We start from the raw sequence: 19,999 nt of genomic DNA, 5'->3' as shown, positions 1-19,999 counted from the left end.
GATTTCTCAACCGAGGCACGTAAAATTAAACTGTTTCCACCTACGGAGAGTCTCGTCTTTCAAACGAGCCATAGCATGTGTCTATAGCTATAACACAGAATCCTCTGTGGTGCTACAAATATCACAAAAAGTGGTCTCGATTGTTGGCACTCTACAGCTAAATCCCCAAAACAGCGCTGAACTCAATTCGTTAATAAGTGTCCATTTAGTCCAAACCACTGTGGTTTTGGACTCAAACAGAGCAGCGAGAAGAGCACAAGATAAATTCTCACGTGAATACCGCGAGAATTCAGCTTGCAGGTAAGGCTAGAGAGCCTACACACAAATGGTTTTCAAACTTTTCACACAAGTACCTCCTTATAATATTTGACCTTCCAAATACCACTTGGAAAAAAGTACCTCTTTTTTTTCAGTTATAGAAATTTGTCCTTGCTGTGCATTTTATCCACTTACTACTACTTCTACTACTACTTCTACTGCTACCACTACCATATCCATGTCTGCAACTGCTACCAAATAGACAAAGCATATTTTTAATGGGTAAGAGGAAAAATATGTCCATAACACCTTCAAAAGGTGCATTACTTTTGACATAGGCCAGCGAGTAAATGATTTCCACAGCGACCTTATTTTTTTCCATTTGTTTGACGCAGAAGTACTTTGCCATCTGTGCGTACATGAAAATACCAATAAATAGATAAACAACAAAATATTTAGCGCATTCAGCCATTTTGCAAGTGTGGTAATGCAATCAGCTGGGATAATCACGGCGTGTTGGCATATAGCCTCCATCCAGGCTTGAAATGTGGATAGAAACATTCCATTGTCTGAACGGCGAGTTCCGTCAGTAGCGTGCGAGTATATATCACTGGAACTGCTCATTCCGTCACACAATGATACAATCCATTTAATCCCAACCTTTTTAAGAGATGATTTAAGGATTTGTGTAGCCATTGCTGTACACGGAAATCAATCCGCTGGGCTTTTCCCCCCGCTGATTTATACTGTTAGCGGAGCAAGAGCGGAGATGAGAGATGCAAAGTAGTCCACATTGCTAGCATAGATAAACTACGCGGAGTGAAACATTTGTCTATGGAGACTCTATGGACACGTGCGGCACAGTGAGGCGGAGAGCGTGGGTTCGGACGTGGATTTTATCTGCTTTTGCTCAATGTTGCATCTGTTCATAGTTCTCCATTTGGATGGCAGCTCACGGGAGACATGGCACTGTCCAAGGAACTGTTTGCGAAGCCTGGCCAAAAGGTTCTACAGAGGCTGAACATTTAGACAAGCTTCATGCATTTTGGAAACATAAAAACAGAGGTTAAAATAGAAGCTTTTTGGCCGGAGAAGAAGGGACACAGAATTTCATGAAAAGCACTTCTGTCCAACTGTTAAGTGGTGGATCGATCATGCTGGTGTTGCAGCCAGTGCCACCGGGAACATTTCATGGGTAGAGCGAAGAATGGGTTCAATTAATTTCTCCAACAAGTCGTGGTGGGATTAAGTTGGAAAGCAAATATGGCTTCTACCAATGCCAAATGATCTTACGGATAGCCCACAAAGCTTTAAGTAAAAGCAAAAAACCCTCAAGCTAAAGCTAAAAGACTCTTGGCTGCCTAGAAAAGTGTTTGAAGCTGTGATACTTTCCACATTATTTTGAAAATGCATAGGATAAAAGTAAAAACCGCTTTGTTAATGTAATGTAATGCCAGACTAACGATATAAATGTCTGTCGTTTTTGGAATATAACTGACCTAGCGTCACATGAATTATCGCATTTTTAGGGACTATTTCCTAACAGATCACTCCGCCGCTGCGTAGCTTATACAACCACGAAGCTGATGCTGCTCAAATACAACTTCTTTTAAATGCAAAATGGTTAAAATTATTCTATTGAGTCAGACATGTATATGGTTAGTCTGGTGTTATAAGTGATTTGCCTCAGGTGCACTGTGGAGCGGGTCAGACTGTTATTAATGCAGGCTAGCTGATATCGTAGAAATGCACTAGCCTTGCACTAGCCTAGCGCCACCAAACTCTTCAAATATAAGAACTGCTTGAATTACAAAAAAAATATCTCCAGAAATCAGCAACACTCTGGATAACAAGGAAATGAGGCCCTATGTCAAATATCTTGAAATATCCCTTTAAGTCATTTTTTGACACAATCTGATCATAAATGAAATGACTTTTTACAATCAGTTTTTGGTTGTTAATGTTTTTCTGTTTTTTGCAGCCTCCAAATCCGTCCTGAACAGCATGCTGAAGGAGCCGTCTTTGATTCCCGACCCAACTTTGGCCAAGAATGTCCACCAAGTAAGCTGACATAAGGCTGTGTGCTCAACAAAACAACAATATACTTGAATGTTTTTTTTTTTGGCAGTTGTCCACTTCTGGCCTCAGGAGTTCAAAACAAAACATCAAATTCTTTGTGCCAATTTCCGATTAATGGCAGGCTTTTGCCTCATACATATCTTATTGCAGTGACATGTCAACAATGCACCGTATAGGTATAGGTCAAGTTCACTTTTTTACAAGGAGTGAGAGAGGGAGCTATTAAATCTTTGGACAGGGCTTTCATCGATGTTTTTGTCAATAAAGACCGTGCTAAACCCAGATACCAATGCATGCATACTGTATATACATTTTATTTTGCTTTTTAAAAGTAATATAATATACTAATAATTAGTGATGCACTGACACAATGCTGGTTTTGGATATCAATGTTGAAATAAAAAAAGAATACTGGATCAGGAATTGATTCCAAATATTTGATAATGATATCGGTTTCGGATCTCACCGTTTCAAAGCAAGAACTTTCACCACTTAAAGGAATAGGCCACCGTTTTTATATACTAAGATATGTTCTTACCTCACTTTAGTCGAGTTAATATATCCCCGTCTGGTCATTGTCCGCGCGCTCTGTCACGCAAACGGAGCACATACGCAGCCTCTCCCATATGTGACATAGCTCCGAAAAAGCTCACGATAGAAGCTACCAAGCTCTTCCACGTGTTCCCTATTTAAATAAAGTTACGTGAAGTGTTTTCATGCGAAGTATATTTACACAGAAATGTAACGTGTCGATTTTATAAGCAAATAAAAAGGGGGACTATATTGTGAGGCGTAATGATACGAGGAGCACAGCGTCCGCGTAGTAACTCCTAAAGACTTCCCCCGCTCACTTCCGGCAATAACCTTTAGGAGTTACTGCGCGGACGTTTTACTCCTCGTATCATTACGCCTCACAATATAGTCCCCCTTTTTATCTGCTTATAAAATCGACACGTTACATTTCTGTGTAAATATACTTCGCATGAAAACACTTCACGTAACTTTATTTAAATAGGGAACACGTGGAAGAGCTTGGTAGCTTCTATCGTGAGCTTTTTCGGAGCTATGTCACATATGGGAGAGGCTGCGTATGTGCTCTGTTTGCGTGACAGAGCGCGCGGACAATGACCAGACGGGGATATCTTAACTCGACTAAAGTGAGGTAAGAACATATCTTAGTATATAAAAACGGTGGCCTATTCCTTTAATCTAAGTGACTTGACATGCCAAATCTTATTTGAAAACTCCTATCCTATACAAACCAGACACTGAAATAGTTTGACACTCTACAACTCGGCAGCTTTGCAGATGCTAGCATGAACATGCATTGAATGATCACCTAAAGTAATGAAACAATATCGGCTACTCACAGTTGGTATTTTAGTTTATGATAAGCTGTTACGGAATTAATGATGCAACATTGAATGCACAGGTTGTTAAAGCCACACCGTGTAACATTTCATTCAATAAATACAATAGAATAAAAGCACTTATTTTGTTTTATTAGATATTTCTATTGTTAAAAAATCCCTAAAAAACAACTAAACAAACATTTTTGTTTTCTGGGACATAAACAAAAATGATGTGTAATGTAAAATTTTCTCTGTCTGGTCATTAGAAGCATGTTGTGTAATGCAGTGTGCCTTTAAACTTTATGTTGGAAGCCTGTGTCACGTAGCAACTATATTTAGCATCGAAAACTCCAGTGATCTTTGCTAAATGTTTTTCTCTTTCAATCTATTTTTGGAAAATCCCTTAATGCAACATCTTGTTTGCGAGGGGGATCAGTCACCTTTTACTCGTTCTAAACTAGTTCCTTCGACACAAAACAAATAATCTACAAGCCACTGTTAAGGAAGTCTTACAGTATCAGGTGCCAGTTGTTATTTTAAGACAAAGTTGAATTATGTCGGAAATTCTAAAAATACAAACTCAAAGGATTGGCATATTTTCCAATGTCAGAAACTCCTATTATGCTCAAACGTTTAAAGCTATTTTACACATTTTATTCTTGCACAAATCCCATGTGCCCAGTGTTTTGAGATGTGTCTGACAGTACCCCCCCCTCTAAGTGAGAGTCTATGGTCATGCCTGCCAATCTAACCATGTCTCCTGTGCCCCTCCTCTGCCTCCCCTCCCTCCATCCTCCTCCTCTCCCCCTCTTTCCCAGTGCACAATAAACGACTGCTGTTATGGACCACTGGTGGACTGCATCAAACAGTATCCTTCGCCATGAAATTTTAAGCCCTGGAATTGACGAGGAGAAAGAAGGGAGGGGGCCCCGAGACGTGTCCGACTACACCTGACATAAAAGTTCTGCTTCACGGAGAATCCAGGCTATCAGTGGCACGGCGCTGGGATGGAGGCGGTGGAGGGGAGAGAAGACGACGAGGGGGAGGATGATCGAAATGCAAGTGCAGGGCAGGGAAGAGACGCAATATTCTATAAAACAAGGAAAAAAATTATATGAAGAGAGAACTAACATATGGGAGAGATGGCGCTATAATAAAAAAAATATAGTCATTAGCACACGTCAGCATTACAAAATCTCCATTTTAATGGCTTTCAAAGTCTTAGACTTAACAATATTTTGAAGGTTTTTGTTTAGTGCCAGATTCCACATTCTCCGCTCCATTCCACTCCGCCCCGGCTCTGTCAGCGCCGGCCGAATCAACCTCCACAGTTGAGATCGCACTCGATAGGAAAGAGAACGGAAACAACATCCGGATTTTCAAAGTAAATGCCCTCCGGAAGGACTTAATGAAGCTTCTATTGCGCTCATTCACGTAGCTTCTCTCCCTTGCGCAGGAGAGGATAAAAAAACACTTAGTGAAAGAGAAGTGGTCCAGCTTCAACACAATCGCCTGAAAATGGGCTTAGCTTTATTGATACAGTATGTCAGCTTTCATATGGAAACAAATACACTGCCTGATTTCCACAATGAGGAGTTAAATTGTTGTTCTGAAAATGTAACTTTAACGGGCATTTTCACAAAAAAAATTTTTTTGCTCACATTGTAACTAAAGTTCTTATAATAGAGTCCTTCTAGTCCCTCAATAATAACACGTTTAAAGCAGTACTAAGTAACTCTTTCCCCTAGCGGCCATGAGCGCAACTGCAGGTGTCGTAGCAAGTTTGTAAACTTATTATTTTTGTCCGTGAGAGTAAATACTACGCTGACAGAAAAGACAATAGGGCTGTTGTACATCCAATTACACAATGGAAATAATTTTTTTCACTCAAACTTGGCTGTAAATACTGTTTGAAGTGGCGCTTGCCCGCTGTTAGCTTTGGCCGTTAGCCTGTTAGCTTCTTCTTCATGATTCCGTTAGTGTGTATTGGTTGCTCCGGTCCGGTGGCAGTCAAGTTGCAATTGTGGTTTTCTGGCCAGAGACACGGGGGGAGATGAAAGACCCCCAATCATCCCATTAACACTTGTATTACCCCCAGAGGGACTACGGGAAGGATTTATTAAGGTAAAAAAGTTACTTAGTATTGCTTAAAGACAAAAAAAATCTTTTTATCGAATATGTCAACATGACAAACCCATTACTTACTCAGCAGTATCCACTACTCATAGACATCATCACAAATATAGACCATATTGTCAATATTTCCACTTCAAATGTCTTACTTCCACATACATAAGCATAAATGAAGTAACACTAGGATTTGATTGTTTTCTCATACTGTATTTGTCATTACATACAACAAAAGTTTCCGAAATGTATGTATTGTTTTCATATTGATATCTATGAATGCTGCCGACCGTTCCCCAGTCGCGCGTTGCGTCCACTCGGCGTGCCCGCTCACATAAGGCCCGCGTCTGCTTCGACAGCTGTGGGGTGGGCGCCGTCAGGGGGCGGAGTCCGATTGAAAGCGTTCAATGATGATAATGCTGTCTGTCATTGTCCGGCCCTTCATCTGTATGTATGGGCAAGGCTGTCTGTGTTCAGGAGCACTCAGGCCTGTCCTCTCCTGCCCCTCCCTTCACCCCCACTGCCCCACCTCACTGACTCCCCCTCTCTCTCGCTCTCTTTTACCTCTTTTCTCTCTCTCCTTCATCCAACCGCCCCACCTCACTGACTCCCCCTCTCTCTCTCTCTCTCTCTCTCTCTCTCTCTCTCTCTCTGCTCACTGTTTCTTTTTTTTAAATTGTGTCTCCCTTTTTCTTTCACCCCCTCTCACGTTCTCTGTGTCTTTCTCGTTCTGTCTCTATCCACTTTCTCATTCTCTCAGAAGTATCGAGTAGCGGCCGAATTAATAACTAGTAAAAGTACTACAGTGCTGTACAATACTACATACCAATGAGTAACTGTTAAAGCACAAAAGTATGATTTCTGTTGTGACATAACAGAACGCACCAAACAAACAATATTGTTAAAGAACTCCCCATAAATATTGGATAAAAGAATCAGTCACATCCGGATTTACTTGAAGAGAAATTAATAACCAATTTACTCAAGCAAGATTAGTGCTACTTCAAGATATTACTCAAATAGAAGTCTTTAAGTTAATGGTGCCAACTATAGTGCCTTAAATGCCATAAAACGATCAGTAAATCAGCACATTTGGAAGTAGGAGTCAAGTTTATTTATTTATTTATTTATTTATTGCATTTGTGGCCTTAAAATTCAGTATTTGGGCACCTGCATCTCCGCCGAGGCCTGGTGCACCCGCCTGCGTCCCGCTGTCTCAAGGCTCCTCTCGGACTTCATTACAGCCGGCTCATTACTTATTTGCTCCTGCCAACCAGAGCAGCGCATTAATTACAAGCCTTTTAGCCGTAACAAGGAAATAAATATACTCGCATGATGCAAAATGACAAGGTATTGCAACAGCGTTTTCCTGTAGAGCAGCCTCTATTTAAGGCATTTAGCTGAATTGGCCTTTACTCAATAGTCATAATTCAGTTAATGCGCGTCATGTTTAATTCCACCTATACACTGCAGTAGAAGCAATAACGCGTAATTATTGCAGGGAGAGACTTGACCACTGCAGTAGTACTTTGTCAGAACTCCAGCTCCTGATCACAGCTGTTGGACTGCCAAAGTGGTTGAGGCATGTTAAGTAGCCATGTGCTTTGGGTGCGAGAAATACTGCATATTCATGTCCTAAGTACCAGTTCCTGTCCTGGGTTGGCGTTTTCCACCATTTTAGTTTATAACCCAATAAGATATAGAATGCTGATGTATGTTCATTCTTGTTTCTGCACTCACTGTCTGGATTCAGCCTGCGAGTCGAGATGCTTTTTTTTTTTTAGTTTAGTTTATTTCGAACAATTTAAAAACAATGATGATACAAGTAATGGATACCAATACAGCAATTGTTCAAAAAGGAGTGGGTTGTAGTGTGACCTTGTTTAGTCCCACCCCCTTTTCTACTTGATATATTTACAGGTGCAAAAGAAGCTCAAATCGTTCTTCTTTTACAACAACCTGCACAACTCAATATTTACAATTGTTTTACAAACTATGAATGTCTTTCCACAATACACACATCACGGCCATAGAAATCCAGCGACAATAATGTTACTGTTTAAGTTGTTTAAATTATAATTTACATCCAGCTCTATAGTTCGTGAAGACCATGTTTTTATACATAGATTTAAATTGGCAAACTGTGGTACATTTCTTGAGTGACACATTCAAGCTATTCCATAGTTTTACGACGCAAACAGCGAGGCAGAAACTCCTCCTAGTGCTTTGAAATTCATGTGACCCCTTAATCTATACCCTTCCTCCTGTTGTCGAAAGAAATCCTGAATACTGTCTGGTAATAGATCATTTTTAGCTTTAAACATCATTATTGCGCTGAAATAATTGATTAGATCCTTCAGTTTAGGTAGATTTGACTTTAGGAAAAGAGGGTGAGTATGATCTCTGTATCCTGCATTATGAATTACACAAATTGCTCTTTTCTGGAGAAGGACTGGCTTTACGATGTTCCCATGATTTTGTTGGTTTTCTCGACTCTCGTGCCTCAGCGCCATTGGCCAGGAGCACGAAGTTCTGCTGAGGGACAAGCTGAAGGAGAAGAACATGTCCTTTCTAGGTAAGACTATTTTGATCCGCTTCTCCCGTAGTATGCGGAAAGTATGATGACGGCAAGTGTTTTCGTCTTGAAGCTAACGGCTAACACTACAGTATATGAAATTAAAATAGCACTAAGATTTTGAACGAGCTGCTAAAATAATAATTTGGGCAAGTTTATGCTTTTTATTTTGGAGATTTTATTGAAATGTAGTGGAGTATTATATTTATCGTTCAAATGTAATGGAGTAAAAGCCCTAAATCCTCAACAAATATGCTACCCAAGTACATTACAGATCCTCAAAAACTCAGTAAAAAGTACTCCGTACGTCAATTTACCTGGTTACTGACCATCTCTGTGTGGCACTATGTAGTGATTGAGGGGTTAGTGGTTAGGGTGGACATTCGGACTAGGTCTTTGTCTTAGTTTGCAGCTCGAGTAAATCAAGGTGGGGTGTCCAGGTGTGAAATTGTGGACCCCATCTCATCCCATCACATCCCACTGTCCCGGGCCGGATGAGCGATGAGGGATAAAAGTCATTCCCCCTGTCATTAGGGCCGTATCATTTATACAGGCTCCAACGCTGACCTCTTCTTTGGGGGGGCCTTCTCCTAAAACTGTCATAGTTCCGGGGGGCACAGGGGCCACTGGGGCCGGTCTTACCCCCATCTGATAAATGGATGGGAAATAAGCTAGCCAACAGCAGGGACGGCCCATTAATTTTAATCAAAAGTGGTGTAAAAAAAATAATAATAAAGAGTGACCTGGCAGTGGCCAATGGCGGCAGTCCAGTAGGTAGGGACATAGGACATGAAGCTCTGGGTGTCACAGTGGGACGTCTGTGTGTTAAAGCTCCTGTACCAGATTACTCTCCTTCAGAACAGCGACCGTGGAAGTTACATTTAAACGGGGACCACGAGGCACCGCACTAAACTGACTGCTGCAAGTGAAAAGCCCTTCAGCGTTTAATCCGTGCCAAATACCACAGCCACAGCAGCATAAAGAATAATCTGCGAGCACATAACACTAAACTAGTCCATACCTATTCCTAATCCTGAAAGAATCCATCACAAACAATGAAAGATGCTTGTTGCGGTCTAAACTCATTCATAAATGTCCAAATACATTTGTAGCATCTCAATTCTTCTCTGCCTGGGACATGTTTATAGGCATGTTTCACTACTTTCCAGGGTCACTGTCAAATCTAGAAAACTAGCCTGTAAGTTAATGAAATTGATACAAATGCTTTATTAGTTGAATCAGGTTTTTCCCCACAAATGTCTGAGTTTACAATACACTAATGTAGTTCCACTATAAGAAAAAAAATCAGGTGTATTGCCTTTAAGTCTACTTTTCTTAACCAGTTGAAGCCTGGATGAATGTAGTTTGTGAGTGAGTGTTTGGTGGTGGTCGGAGGGGCCAATGGCACAAACTGGTAGCCTCGCTTCTGTCAGTCTACCCCAGGACAGCTGTGGCTTCAATGGTAGCTTCCCACCACCGAGTATGGTGTGAATGTATTATGCACGAAATTGTGAAGCGACTTTGAGCAAATTTCAAACTTATTTATTAGCACAATAAGCACTTACATATTATTAAAATCACCAAGAATTAAAAACGGCTAAACAATCCTCAAAATCAGAACAAAATCTAGGAGGAGGCTGAATAACTGTTCCATGATTGAATATGCTCACTTTAATCGCTGTGACCTGTTTTATTCTTCGTGTTTAATCTGATTGAAATCTATGAAACGTTATGTTGCTCTTCTTCCTTCGTTTGAAAAACCGTCCAAAAGACTATCACAATTTTGGATCCAAATTTGTTGTCAAAATCCACAGCTGTGCTAAATGTGATGGAGACTGTATTGGATTAAGAGTTAAAGAGTTAAAGAGTTCCATTTCGCTTTTAATCAAATAGTATTGCCTCTAAAGCTTTGCAGCTTCAGTCTCTACACTCCCAGAAGCGCTTGCCCTTTCCTACCTGAGATTTCATGGATGGGATTCCCTCTCCTGTTCTTCACCCGCCTGACCGCCTCTCCGTCCTCGCTCTCTCTCTCCAATTCCCCTCCACGGTCCATTAGTCGAGCTTGGCTGGAGACAAAGAGGCCGGCCCTTGGAAGGCGAACGACCTGGTCATCCCCGCGATCGAATGGAGAAGTCAGGTGTGGCGCGGGTAATGGCTGAGAAAGTCAAGGACAATGGCCTCAGCACGTGCAGTGCGGGGTCAAGCTACAGCAGCAGCCCCCGTCGATATATATTTCATCCAAGTTTTTTTCTTGTCAACGTTTTATTTTTGCTGACTAAAATGAAACCAGGGATTCCGCGAAGGCCTTTGAATTATTTCTGGAAAAATGAAGACCTTTCACAAATGTTGCGTTCACACAGATCTATGTCTGTGAAAGAAATGACCTGTACAAGAAAATTAATTGATAAGTACTTTTAGTGAACAGTCCTGGATTACATTGTGTTTATTTGACACGGACATTGCAGTTAAACATAGTACAAAACAAGCTTGTGTCTGATGCTCTGCAAAAAGAGTCTTGAGCTCGTGGTCATTTTCAACTTCAGTCCCTGGTTGGGCCTTTTTTACACTACATTGAAATGTTCCTTTTCATCCTAGAAACGTACCTATAGACCGTGTTAATCATTTGCACACACAAACTCAGTGCTATTTATAAATGAGTACATTTCTCGATTTCAGCCAAGACTTATCTGGAGAAGTGAGGCCTGGGCCCATGCTGTCATGCAGTATAATTTATGTGGGAACATCATAGCATGCCTGTACAGAAGGGTGGCCTGGTTTGGAATGTAGTGTTTCAAACAATTTAGGCTGATTTGTTTAATATTCAGGGCATGTCCTATTGGGACAAGGCCTCGACTATGTCGCCGAGCTGGCCTGGTGTCGCCTCGGGGTCCCCCCAGAACAGCTGGAGGAGGTGTGCGTGGATCGTGAAGTCTGGGCATCTCTGCTGAGACTGCCGAGACTGCTGCCCCTGCGACTCGCCCCTGGATAAAGCAGGAGAAGATGGATGGATGGATGGCATGTAGGGTGTAGTTGTGTTGGCATTCGGGGATTTTTTGGTTCAAATTTGGTCAGATCAACCACTTTGCTCTCTGTTTCTGCATTGGATAAATTATACACCTTTAAAAGCATTTAAAGAGTTGGTCATTTTTATACTCACTACTGCCACCTCAGATCTAACGCGCAACTGCAGTCTCTGTATTAAGCTTGTGCACTTCGGACCCGTGCAGGATTTTAGAGGCAGTTGTGGTGAATAAGTCTGGGCTCATTCTACACATTAGGACGTTACTGGAACATGTGGGGGAGGAACATTCTTGATTTTAACATTTTTAAACTCCTTATAGTCCCTTTTAAGTGTTTTGTTTTTCATTATATGTTGCATATTTACACAGCTCTCATCATGGGTGTGTCTTTTATAAGCATTAAAATAGAGACGTATCACACTATGAATACGTTTGTATCCTATTACACTCTTAGAACAAATGATGAGTATTTACCAAGAACAAAATAACAAATTGTGGTGAAAATGGCCACTGCGGTTCTTAATGTAAAGGAGGACTCGGCTGTGGTTAGAAACGGTCAAGGACAGTGACCACAGCGCGCTCGGAGAGGGGTCAGGCTGTAGCAGCGCGATCCCCTTCTTGTTCTATATTCTATAAAGCCAGAGCAAACTGCCGAGCGGAGGGCAGCTCTGTAAGCACCTCTTTACGGGGCTTTGTGCCGCGGCAGCAGATCCGCGCACAGGCAGTTAATGGTTTTACGGTGTGTTTTTCTGCCCCGACACCACTGAAGGGTGAGTGTCCCCCGCACTGTTAAAAGTTAGGGCCCTGTAAGGAAGTATATGGAGGCGGTAATGGGGTTTTTGTAGGAGAATGCGATCACACTCGGAACAGGCCCATGGAGGGACAACTGGAGGTTTATCATCTTTACACCTAGAGTAAATGAGCTTTTTTCCCCACTCTATAGAAGCGAATAAATTTAAGATTCTACAGACTTAAACGTAGTGCTTGTAGCATGTGCTTTACAGGCTTAAAAAAAAGGCACTAGAGCTGTGTACTTAATTAACCTCTTACCACCCGCCAAAACCAAATGCATTCTCTCCTCTTTGCCATTGTCGTCACTTTTTATTTCCCTTATGTGTTTTTGTCACTTTTTTTATGGCACTTTTGTTACTTTTTTGCTAGATTTTGGTCACTTTTTTGCTGGATTATTGTCACTTTTTGTTGGATTATTGTCACTTTTTTGTTGCTGTTTTGTCACATTTTTTGCTGAATTTTTGTCTTTTTTTGTTGCATTTTTGTTGCTTTTTTGCTGGATTTTTGTCGCTTTTTTGCTGGATTTTTGTCACTTTTTTGCTGGATTTTTGTCGCTTTTTTGCTGGATTTTTGTCGCTTTTTTGCTGGATTTTTGTCGCTTTTTTGCTGTATTTTTGTCACTTTTTTGCTGTATTTTTGTCACTTTTTTGCTGTATTTTTGTCATTTTTGTCAATTTACATCCTAATTTTATCGCTATTTTGAAGCTTTTAGATTTGGAGAATTTGGAGAACAGGAGAAAACATGTTCAGGTGGGAGTTAAGAGGTTGAAGTATGATTCCAATTACTAGTAACAAAGGATTACTCTCACCTTTTACTGAAGCAACAGGAGTAATATAGCCTCTCGTGTCCTTTGCCCTCACTGCGCCTTGTTTGTATTGTTTTAAACTCAGCAGTTGTTTTCCTCTTTATTTCTCTGACAGATGAAACCCAGCTGAGGACCATGGGCTATGACAAAACGCCGGATATCATCCTGGAGGTTCCTGCTGGTGAGTGTTTTTCACTGATTCACTGCGGCCCGTGTGCGTGACTTCAATGAGGGATCAGCAGTGTCTCACACAAATAAGTATCAATCCAATGTCGGATTATGAGTTTGAAAGTGTGGAGGACAGTTTTGAGATTTACCCATGACCCAAAAAACCCAGAAAGTACAGATCTGAGTGCTACGGCAGCAGAAGAAGAAGCAACCAAAGTGAAGGGGGTTTCTTAAAACTGTTTGAATGAAGTGAAGTACTGCTCCAGGTCTGCGACTGACAAGTGAATATAACTAATAGGACTAACACCTAAACAGTATTTCAAACAAACACAGGCGTTTCCTCCAGTGAAGTCTTTACATCCCACTTCATTATTTTTAAAGAGTAAAATTGCTAGCGTGAACAAGCTTCAGCTAGCCTGCGCTGAACACTATGGGGAAAGCCTTGCTCCCTCAGTCCTAGAGGCCAGTGTAATGGCTCATTTGAAAGCTAAGACCTACAACACTGATCTTTTTCCTTGCGTTGTTGCTGTGTTATCACTTTTTTCACTTTCTTTTCCATCCCATCCCACAATTTTGCCACTTTTTTTGTTGCACTTACAAAACTTTTCCGTCACATTTTGTTGCTCTTTTATCACTTGTAGAAGTAGACCTGTGTAGACGTAGTGAAGCTATGGCGAGTGTTTTTACTCCACAATGAAAGGATTAAGCTTGGTAAGAGATGGAGAGGTGAGGAAAGCATTTCTTGGATAGTTAGGAGTAGGGATGGGCACCGTTAAACGGTACCTACTTGGAACCGACCCAAAAGCTCCAGTCGGGATGGTATCGAAAAAATACAAATCTTTCGGTGCCAGTTTTCGGTTCTTTTTCTCTCCAGACCCACACTTCAGCGCAAATGGAGCAAAGAAAAGCTACACCTTATAGCTATAACTTACAGGCCTCTTCATACTTCACAAGACGCGAGAACTGGAGTAGCCTATGAATTGGCGAAGCTACAACTTACTAAACTTTTGTAACACAGATGGCAGAGCCGCGGTCTGCGTCAGGACTGAGCCAGGTCTAAACAAGGACTTACCGGTCGTATAACCCAGAGCTAGACTAAACCCGATTTAAACCAGTTATATACCAGGACTGCATAAGAAACTTTAGTTTTTAGGCAAATTGAAAAGCAAAACCAAGCAGTGACAACAAGAAAGACGTCTTTACCTTTAGCGACAGACCTGGAGGCGGAGCTGACGTGCTGTTGGGCGGAGCTTACGTGCTGTTGTTACAACTTTACAGCAGCTGCAGAGGGGAATATCCAAGATGGTTTATAGAAAAGTGAGCGCTCACTCTGTATTAGACATTGTTGGTACAGTTTTGTTAAATGATTAGTGGCAGAGTGAGCGCTCACACCATGTGAGGATCTTTGACGTGTGGAGCTTTCGCTTCGTCAAAGTGCAGTGTGTTTAGAAACGTTTAGCTGAAAGAAACCGTGTCCTGATGTGGATCTGACTCTGCAGCTCAGGAGGTAATAATGTCCTTTCTCTCTTTTTATCTCTGCTTAAGTGGAAATTGTGCTCAAAACACAAAGTTACAGGTGACGCTGCTGCGGCCTGTGTAGCCTCTGTTGTGCTGTTTTCAGTCTTTTTCCTGAATGATACTTTTAATAGTCTTCACGTTATTTTTATTGAATTACAATAACATAGGTATCGTTAAAAAAAAAAAAAAAGTACTGTTAAGGCACCGGAACCGAAAAGCAGGTATCATTAAAGTACTTGGTATCAGAAGAAAACGAACGGTACCCATCCCTAGTTAGGAGGAGCTTTTTGAAAGCTTCCACCACAATGTTGAGAACAGCCACATTCAAAGATTACTCAAGGTGCAGAGTGGGTTGAAACGCAGCTCCAGGCATGTTTTTGATGATAAAGCGACATTGTAACAGGTCAAGAGCTCACCTAATCTATCAATATTGATTCTTTTGTCTGAGACACTGCTTGTCCGAGTAATGACGATTTTTTTTCTCCTCATTTTGTTGAAGCTGTGGAGGGCCACATCGTGCACTGGATTGAAAGCAAGGCATCTTTCGGCGATGACCACAGCCACCGCACCTACCTCAACGAGCAGTTCTGGAGTTACTGGAACAGGTGGGTCCGCCCTGAACCGCATTTGACCGCGTTCAAACTCCGGCACGATTGTTACGAGCGTGAAAAACATCTCACAAACGGCGACACGGAGCACTTCCTTCTCTGCATAGTTTACACAAACTGGTATCACACTCTCGTGGCTCACACTGAATAGCCCAGCGTGCTGGATTGTTTTTCCAAAGCCCACGCATTGTTTTGGGGGAAATAGCCGTTGAATTCGCAGTCATGAATAGGTTGCGTTCACGTTGAAGAATTTTATGATGTCAATAATCTCAAGAGCACAATGTTACTGTGTGGGTGAAGTGACTATCCAAACCGAAAAGCCACAAATGTTGAATCCAAGTGTGTTGTTGCTCTCTTTGTATTGCTATTAATATATCCATCCATTTTGATTCAGAATCTCTTTTAGGGCTTAATAAGTGTTTCAGAGCGGCCTTCTTATTATTATTTTGGCTAAAACTCAGTCACCACAAATGAGAGTAATGGATGTACAAATCTCTTGTTCGTAGTAGTAGTAGTAGTTCCTGTAGAGCACAATTTAATTTCATCCTGTACTCAAATCTTTTTTCTGCATGTACATAAAGTTAAAGCCACACCACGTAATATTTAAAAAGAATGAAATACATGCTTTTCTTCTAAAATGTGACGCAGTGTTTCTTTAAAGGGGCTAGATGCAAGTTATTGCATCTTATTGCATTATTATTATATAAGTCATTTTATACTCGCTACTGCCACCTCAGGCCATACGTGTAACTGCAGCTTCTATATTAAGCTTGTGCATGACGGCACTTCGGACCCGAATTAACACCTTTTTGAGCGACAGTGCAGGATTTTAGAGGCAGTTGTGAACAGGTCTGAGCTCATTCTACACATTAGGACATTGTTGGAACATGTAGGGGGAGGAAAATACATAATTTTAACATTTTTAAAGAGGGGGTATGATGCTTTTTTCAATCACATAGCACCAGTCTATATCACACTACAATGATGACAAACCTTCTGTTGGTCTGTAAATGCAGTAAATTAGAATAACTACCTTGTATAAAATGTCTCTCTCAAAATGGCTGTAGTGAATGTCTTGAAATAGGCCTCTGTCTCTTTAAGAACCTCTGAACCTTTCCGACACGCCCCCTCCACATGCTGTCTGTGGCATCAGTGGGGAGGGGGCTCTGCTGAGGAGCAGTGGTTGGTTACTCGGCTGGTGACGAAAGCTCGGAGGCGTCTCCAGGAGGTGGGGGCGTTCCTAGGAGGACTCAGGCAAAGCTGTCCCTAAAATGGCCGCCATCAGAGTTTTTACAGATTACTCAGAAATACGTGAATGTGACAAGGCAACACTTCAGGCATGTTTTTAATGAGGGAATGACATAATAACATGATGGAAAGCTTGAAAAAGTCGATTTTGCATAATACCCCCCCTTTAAACTCTGTGTAGTCCCTTTAAGGAAGGTGAAAGTTGAACATATTGCTTATACTGTAAAGCAACTGAAGTGACACAAAGCCTTCAGTTTGCTCAGTTGTGCATGTTTCTTTTTTTTTCCTTTTTGTATGTATACAACAGTGTCCCTCACGTTGCACATCAACATATCCCAGCTGCCCCTGTGCGCTCGGTGACTGGACAGTGTCTGGGCCCTGCGCCGGCCCGGGGGTGTTTCTCACTGGGATGTTTGGTATTCGCCGTGGCGGTCTGTCGGAGTGCGTTAGGGAGCGCTCTGACAGTGGATCCAGCTCATGTCAGGCAGCGGCCCGCTCGGATAAACCCAACCGAAGCTGTCAGCCCCCCCCCAGACGCTCCGCTCCTCACAACACACCAGCTTTTAATTGACATTTACAGCTGACATTTCCATATGACCCATCTGTCTCTTAGCGTTTGTCAGCGCTGATACCACAGATCATTTGTGGATGTGAAATATGAAAACAAGCCCCTGTGTGCGTGCCTGTGTGTGTGGCGGGAGTGGGTTTTTGCAATCATTTTTCAATAAGTAAATATTTTTAGAGAAATATTGTTAATAAATGTTGTTGTGATTGTTTGCTATCACAGCCATTTTTAAGATAGTGCTATTCATTCCTAAATATTGACATATTCATTCACAAAAATGGCCTTGTTTGGTATCCATGTGTAGCCCGAAGTTACCAAAATATAGTCATTTCCTTTCTGGGAGACAGCCGTGGCAAAAAAAGTCGCACGGGCGCATCCGCAGACATCACTTAACTTTAGACCCATTCTCTCCTACACTGCGTTCCAAATTATTATGCAAATGACATTTTTCTAGGATTTTTTAAATTGTCAACTCTAATGAGAGTCAGCATAATTTTCAAGTCTTTAACTGGTAGAGGATCATTTAAATGTGGTGGAAAAAATTTCCTAGTGTTAACAGTATTTTTTTCAAAAATAAATAAATAAAAACCTCAAAATCTACTGTTCCAAATTATTATGCAACTCATCGTTTCAATACATTTTAAAGCTGGTAATTAACTGACAACGGTCATTTGTTGAATTTGTCGCATTATGAAGTCATATTTACTGAAATCAAAAGCTATTTCAATCAAAAAAATATTCACCGGTCAAGTTATATTTTACCATAGGAGCCCTTGTGTGATAGCAGCTTCAAAATTCTTAAATCCATTAAACTTGTGAGTTTTTGGACAGTTTCTGTTTGGATTTCTTTGCAGGATGTTAGTATAGCCTCCCAGAGCTGCTGTTTGGATGAAAACTGCCTCCCACCCTCATAGAAGTTTTTTTTGTTGAGGCACCAAAGGTTCTCAATAGGGCTGAGGTCAGGGGAGGAGGGGGTCCACATCATGAGTTTCTCTCCTTTTATGCCCATAGCAGCCAGTGATGCAGAGGTTTTCTTTACAGAAGGACATGGGGCGTTGTCATGCATGAAGAGGATTTTGTTCGGGAAAACACGGCTCTTCTTTTTGTAGCATAGAAGACAGTGGTCAGTCAGAAACTTCACATATTATTCAAAGGTCATTTTCACACCTTCATGGAGCCTAAAGGGCCTAATGGGGCCGACCAGCTCTCTCACCATGATTCTGGCCCAAAACATGACTCCGCCACCTCCTTACTGACGTCACAGCCTTGTTGGGACATTGTGGCCATTCACCAACTATCCACTACTCCATTGATTTGACCATCCAGGGTTACACGGCCTCATCAGTGAACACAACTGTTTGAAAATGAGTCCTCATGTATTTCTGAGCCACTGCAGCCGTTTCTGTTCATCAGCTTCAATGAACAGTTTAGGGGAGGCCCGGATAGAAGTTTTATGCACAACTGCAGCCTCTGGAGGGTCCTACACCTTGATGTTCGGGAGACTCCAGAGGCACCAGCAGCTTCAAATACCTGTATGCTGCTTTGTAGCATCTGTTCTCTTAATCTGATGTGTTTGTCTGGCAGAAACCGTCCATATTGTGCCTTTATCTGCACAAACCCGAGTGTGCTCTGAATCATCCACAAATCTCTTATCTGTATGATGATTACGCTTAATCTTTCAGGAAATATCGAAGGTTTTCATACCTAGACCAAGGGATTCAACTATTTCAGCAGAAAGACACTTTTTCTTTCCCATATTGCTTGAAAATGATGATCTGCATAATAAAGTGGAACACCCTTTTCAGTAGTTTTTCCCTTAACTGGGCTTAACCTGAAAACTATTCATCCCAGGTCTCTGAGATTCATGTCAGTGATTCATAGAGCCCCGAGACACAATACCATCCATGAGTTTCATTATTATTATTATTTTTTTGTACCATTTTGACACAAAAGTCCAATTTGCATCATAATTTGGAACGCAGTGTAATGAGGTTTTCATTCACTCTTGCAACAACAGCTTCACTTCCAACCTTGGACTTAACAATGTTTAGATTTTGTTTTTTTTCCCCCAGAAAGATTTGTTAATATCAAATTCCTGTGACATTAGAATTATTATCGAATTATTAAATTTAGAATTTTTCACTTTCACTTTCACTTATAGTTACAAAGATATTGGATCATGTTTAATATTTGAATATATAGTTATGTCACAAAATGACACCATACCTTTAAACCTGGGGAATTTTGGCTATTTTTTTGCAAACACACAAAATGATAAACTTACTTGCAATACGTTTTTTACAGCAATAGTTTCAAATTGATAGCTCTTATTTTTATTTTTACATTTTTTGATTTTACATTTTGTTTGTGATTTGAGACAGTGGTGTTGGTCTAAATGACCTCCTGTAAGTTCTCTCCTCGTGTTCAGTGGATACTATCCTGTCCTGTTGTCGCTGCGTAGTGGTTTAGGGCACCTTCCTCGTTAGTATAGTGGTGAGTATCCCCGCCTGTCACGCGGGAGACCGGGGTTCAATTCCCCGACGGGGAGGAAACACTTTTTCTTACCCTCTGGTGTCCTCTTACAACAGCTGAACAGTTGCTTGGTAAATACTGTTGTAAAGAATAGCATATATTTAGTCGCAGACATCTCACTCAATGTGTCCACTGACTTTTTTGGTGTTAGTTCACTCATAAAAAGATTTTGTGGTTCAAAGCTTTGCCAAATGCATACTGTCATTGTGTCTTACCGAGCAAGACACCTCTCTCATTGCCAACCTTATATTTGCAGGTACATGTGTCTTAAGAATGCTATTTTACATTTTTTGCAGCTCAATATTGGCTGTACCATTGTGTTCACCGTCGAACAGAAGCACATGAGACAAA

The 19,999-nt window shown here is 41.3% G+C and overlaps 1 protein-coding gene across 2 annotated transcripts in view; it reads left to right on the top strand.

Moving 5' to 3' along the window:
- cdin1 (CDAN1 interacting nuclease 1) overlaps positions 1–19,999 on the top strand; it is a 167,966-nt gene that overhangs the window by 67,135 nt on the left and 80,832 nt on the right. For both annotated transcript variants that reach the window (XM_079573228.1, XM_079573227.1), the window contains exons 7-11: positions 2,240–2,319; positions 4,508–4,557; positions 8,324–8,391; positions 13,125–13,190; positions 15,195–15,300. In XM_079573228.1, the coding sequence (XP_079429354.1) occupies positions 2,240–2,319; positions 4,508–4,557; positions 8,324–8,391; positions 13,125–13,190; positions 15,195–15,300 (370 nt within the window). The remainder of the gene's footprint in view (positions 1–2,239; positions 2,320–4,507; positions 4,558–8,323; positions 8,392–13,124; positions 13,191–15,194; positions 15,301–19,999) is intronic.

The sequence above is a fragment of the Gobius niger genome, assembly GCF_951799975.1.
Source record: "Gobius niger genome assembly, chromosome: 16".
In the NCBI taxonomy this organism is placed as follows: domain Eukaryota; kingdom Metazoa; phylum Chordata; class Actinopteri; order Gobiiformes; family Gobiidae; genus Gobius; species Gobius niger.
Note: the sequence above shows the minus strand (reverse complement) of the source record. Positions and strands in the feature narration are given on the sequence as shown.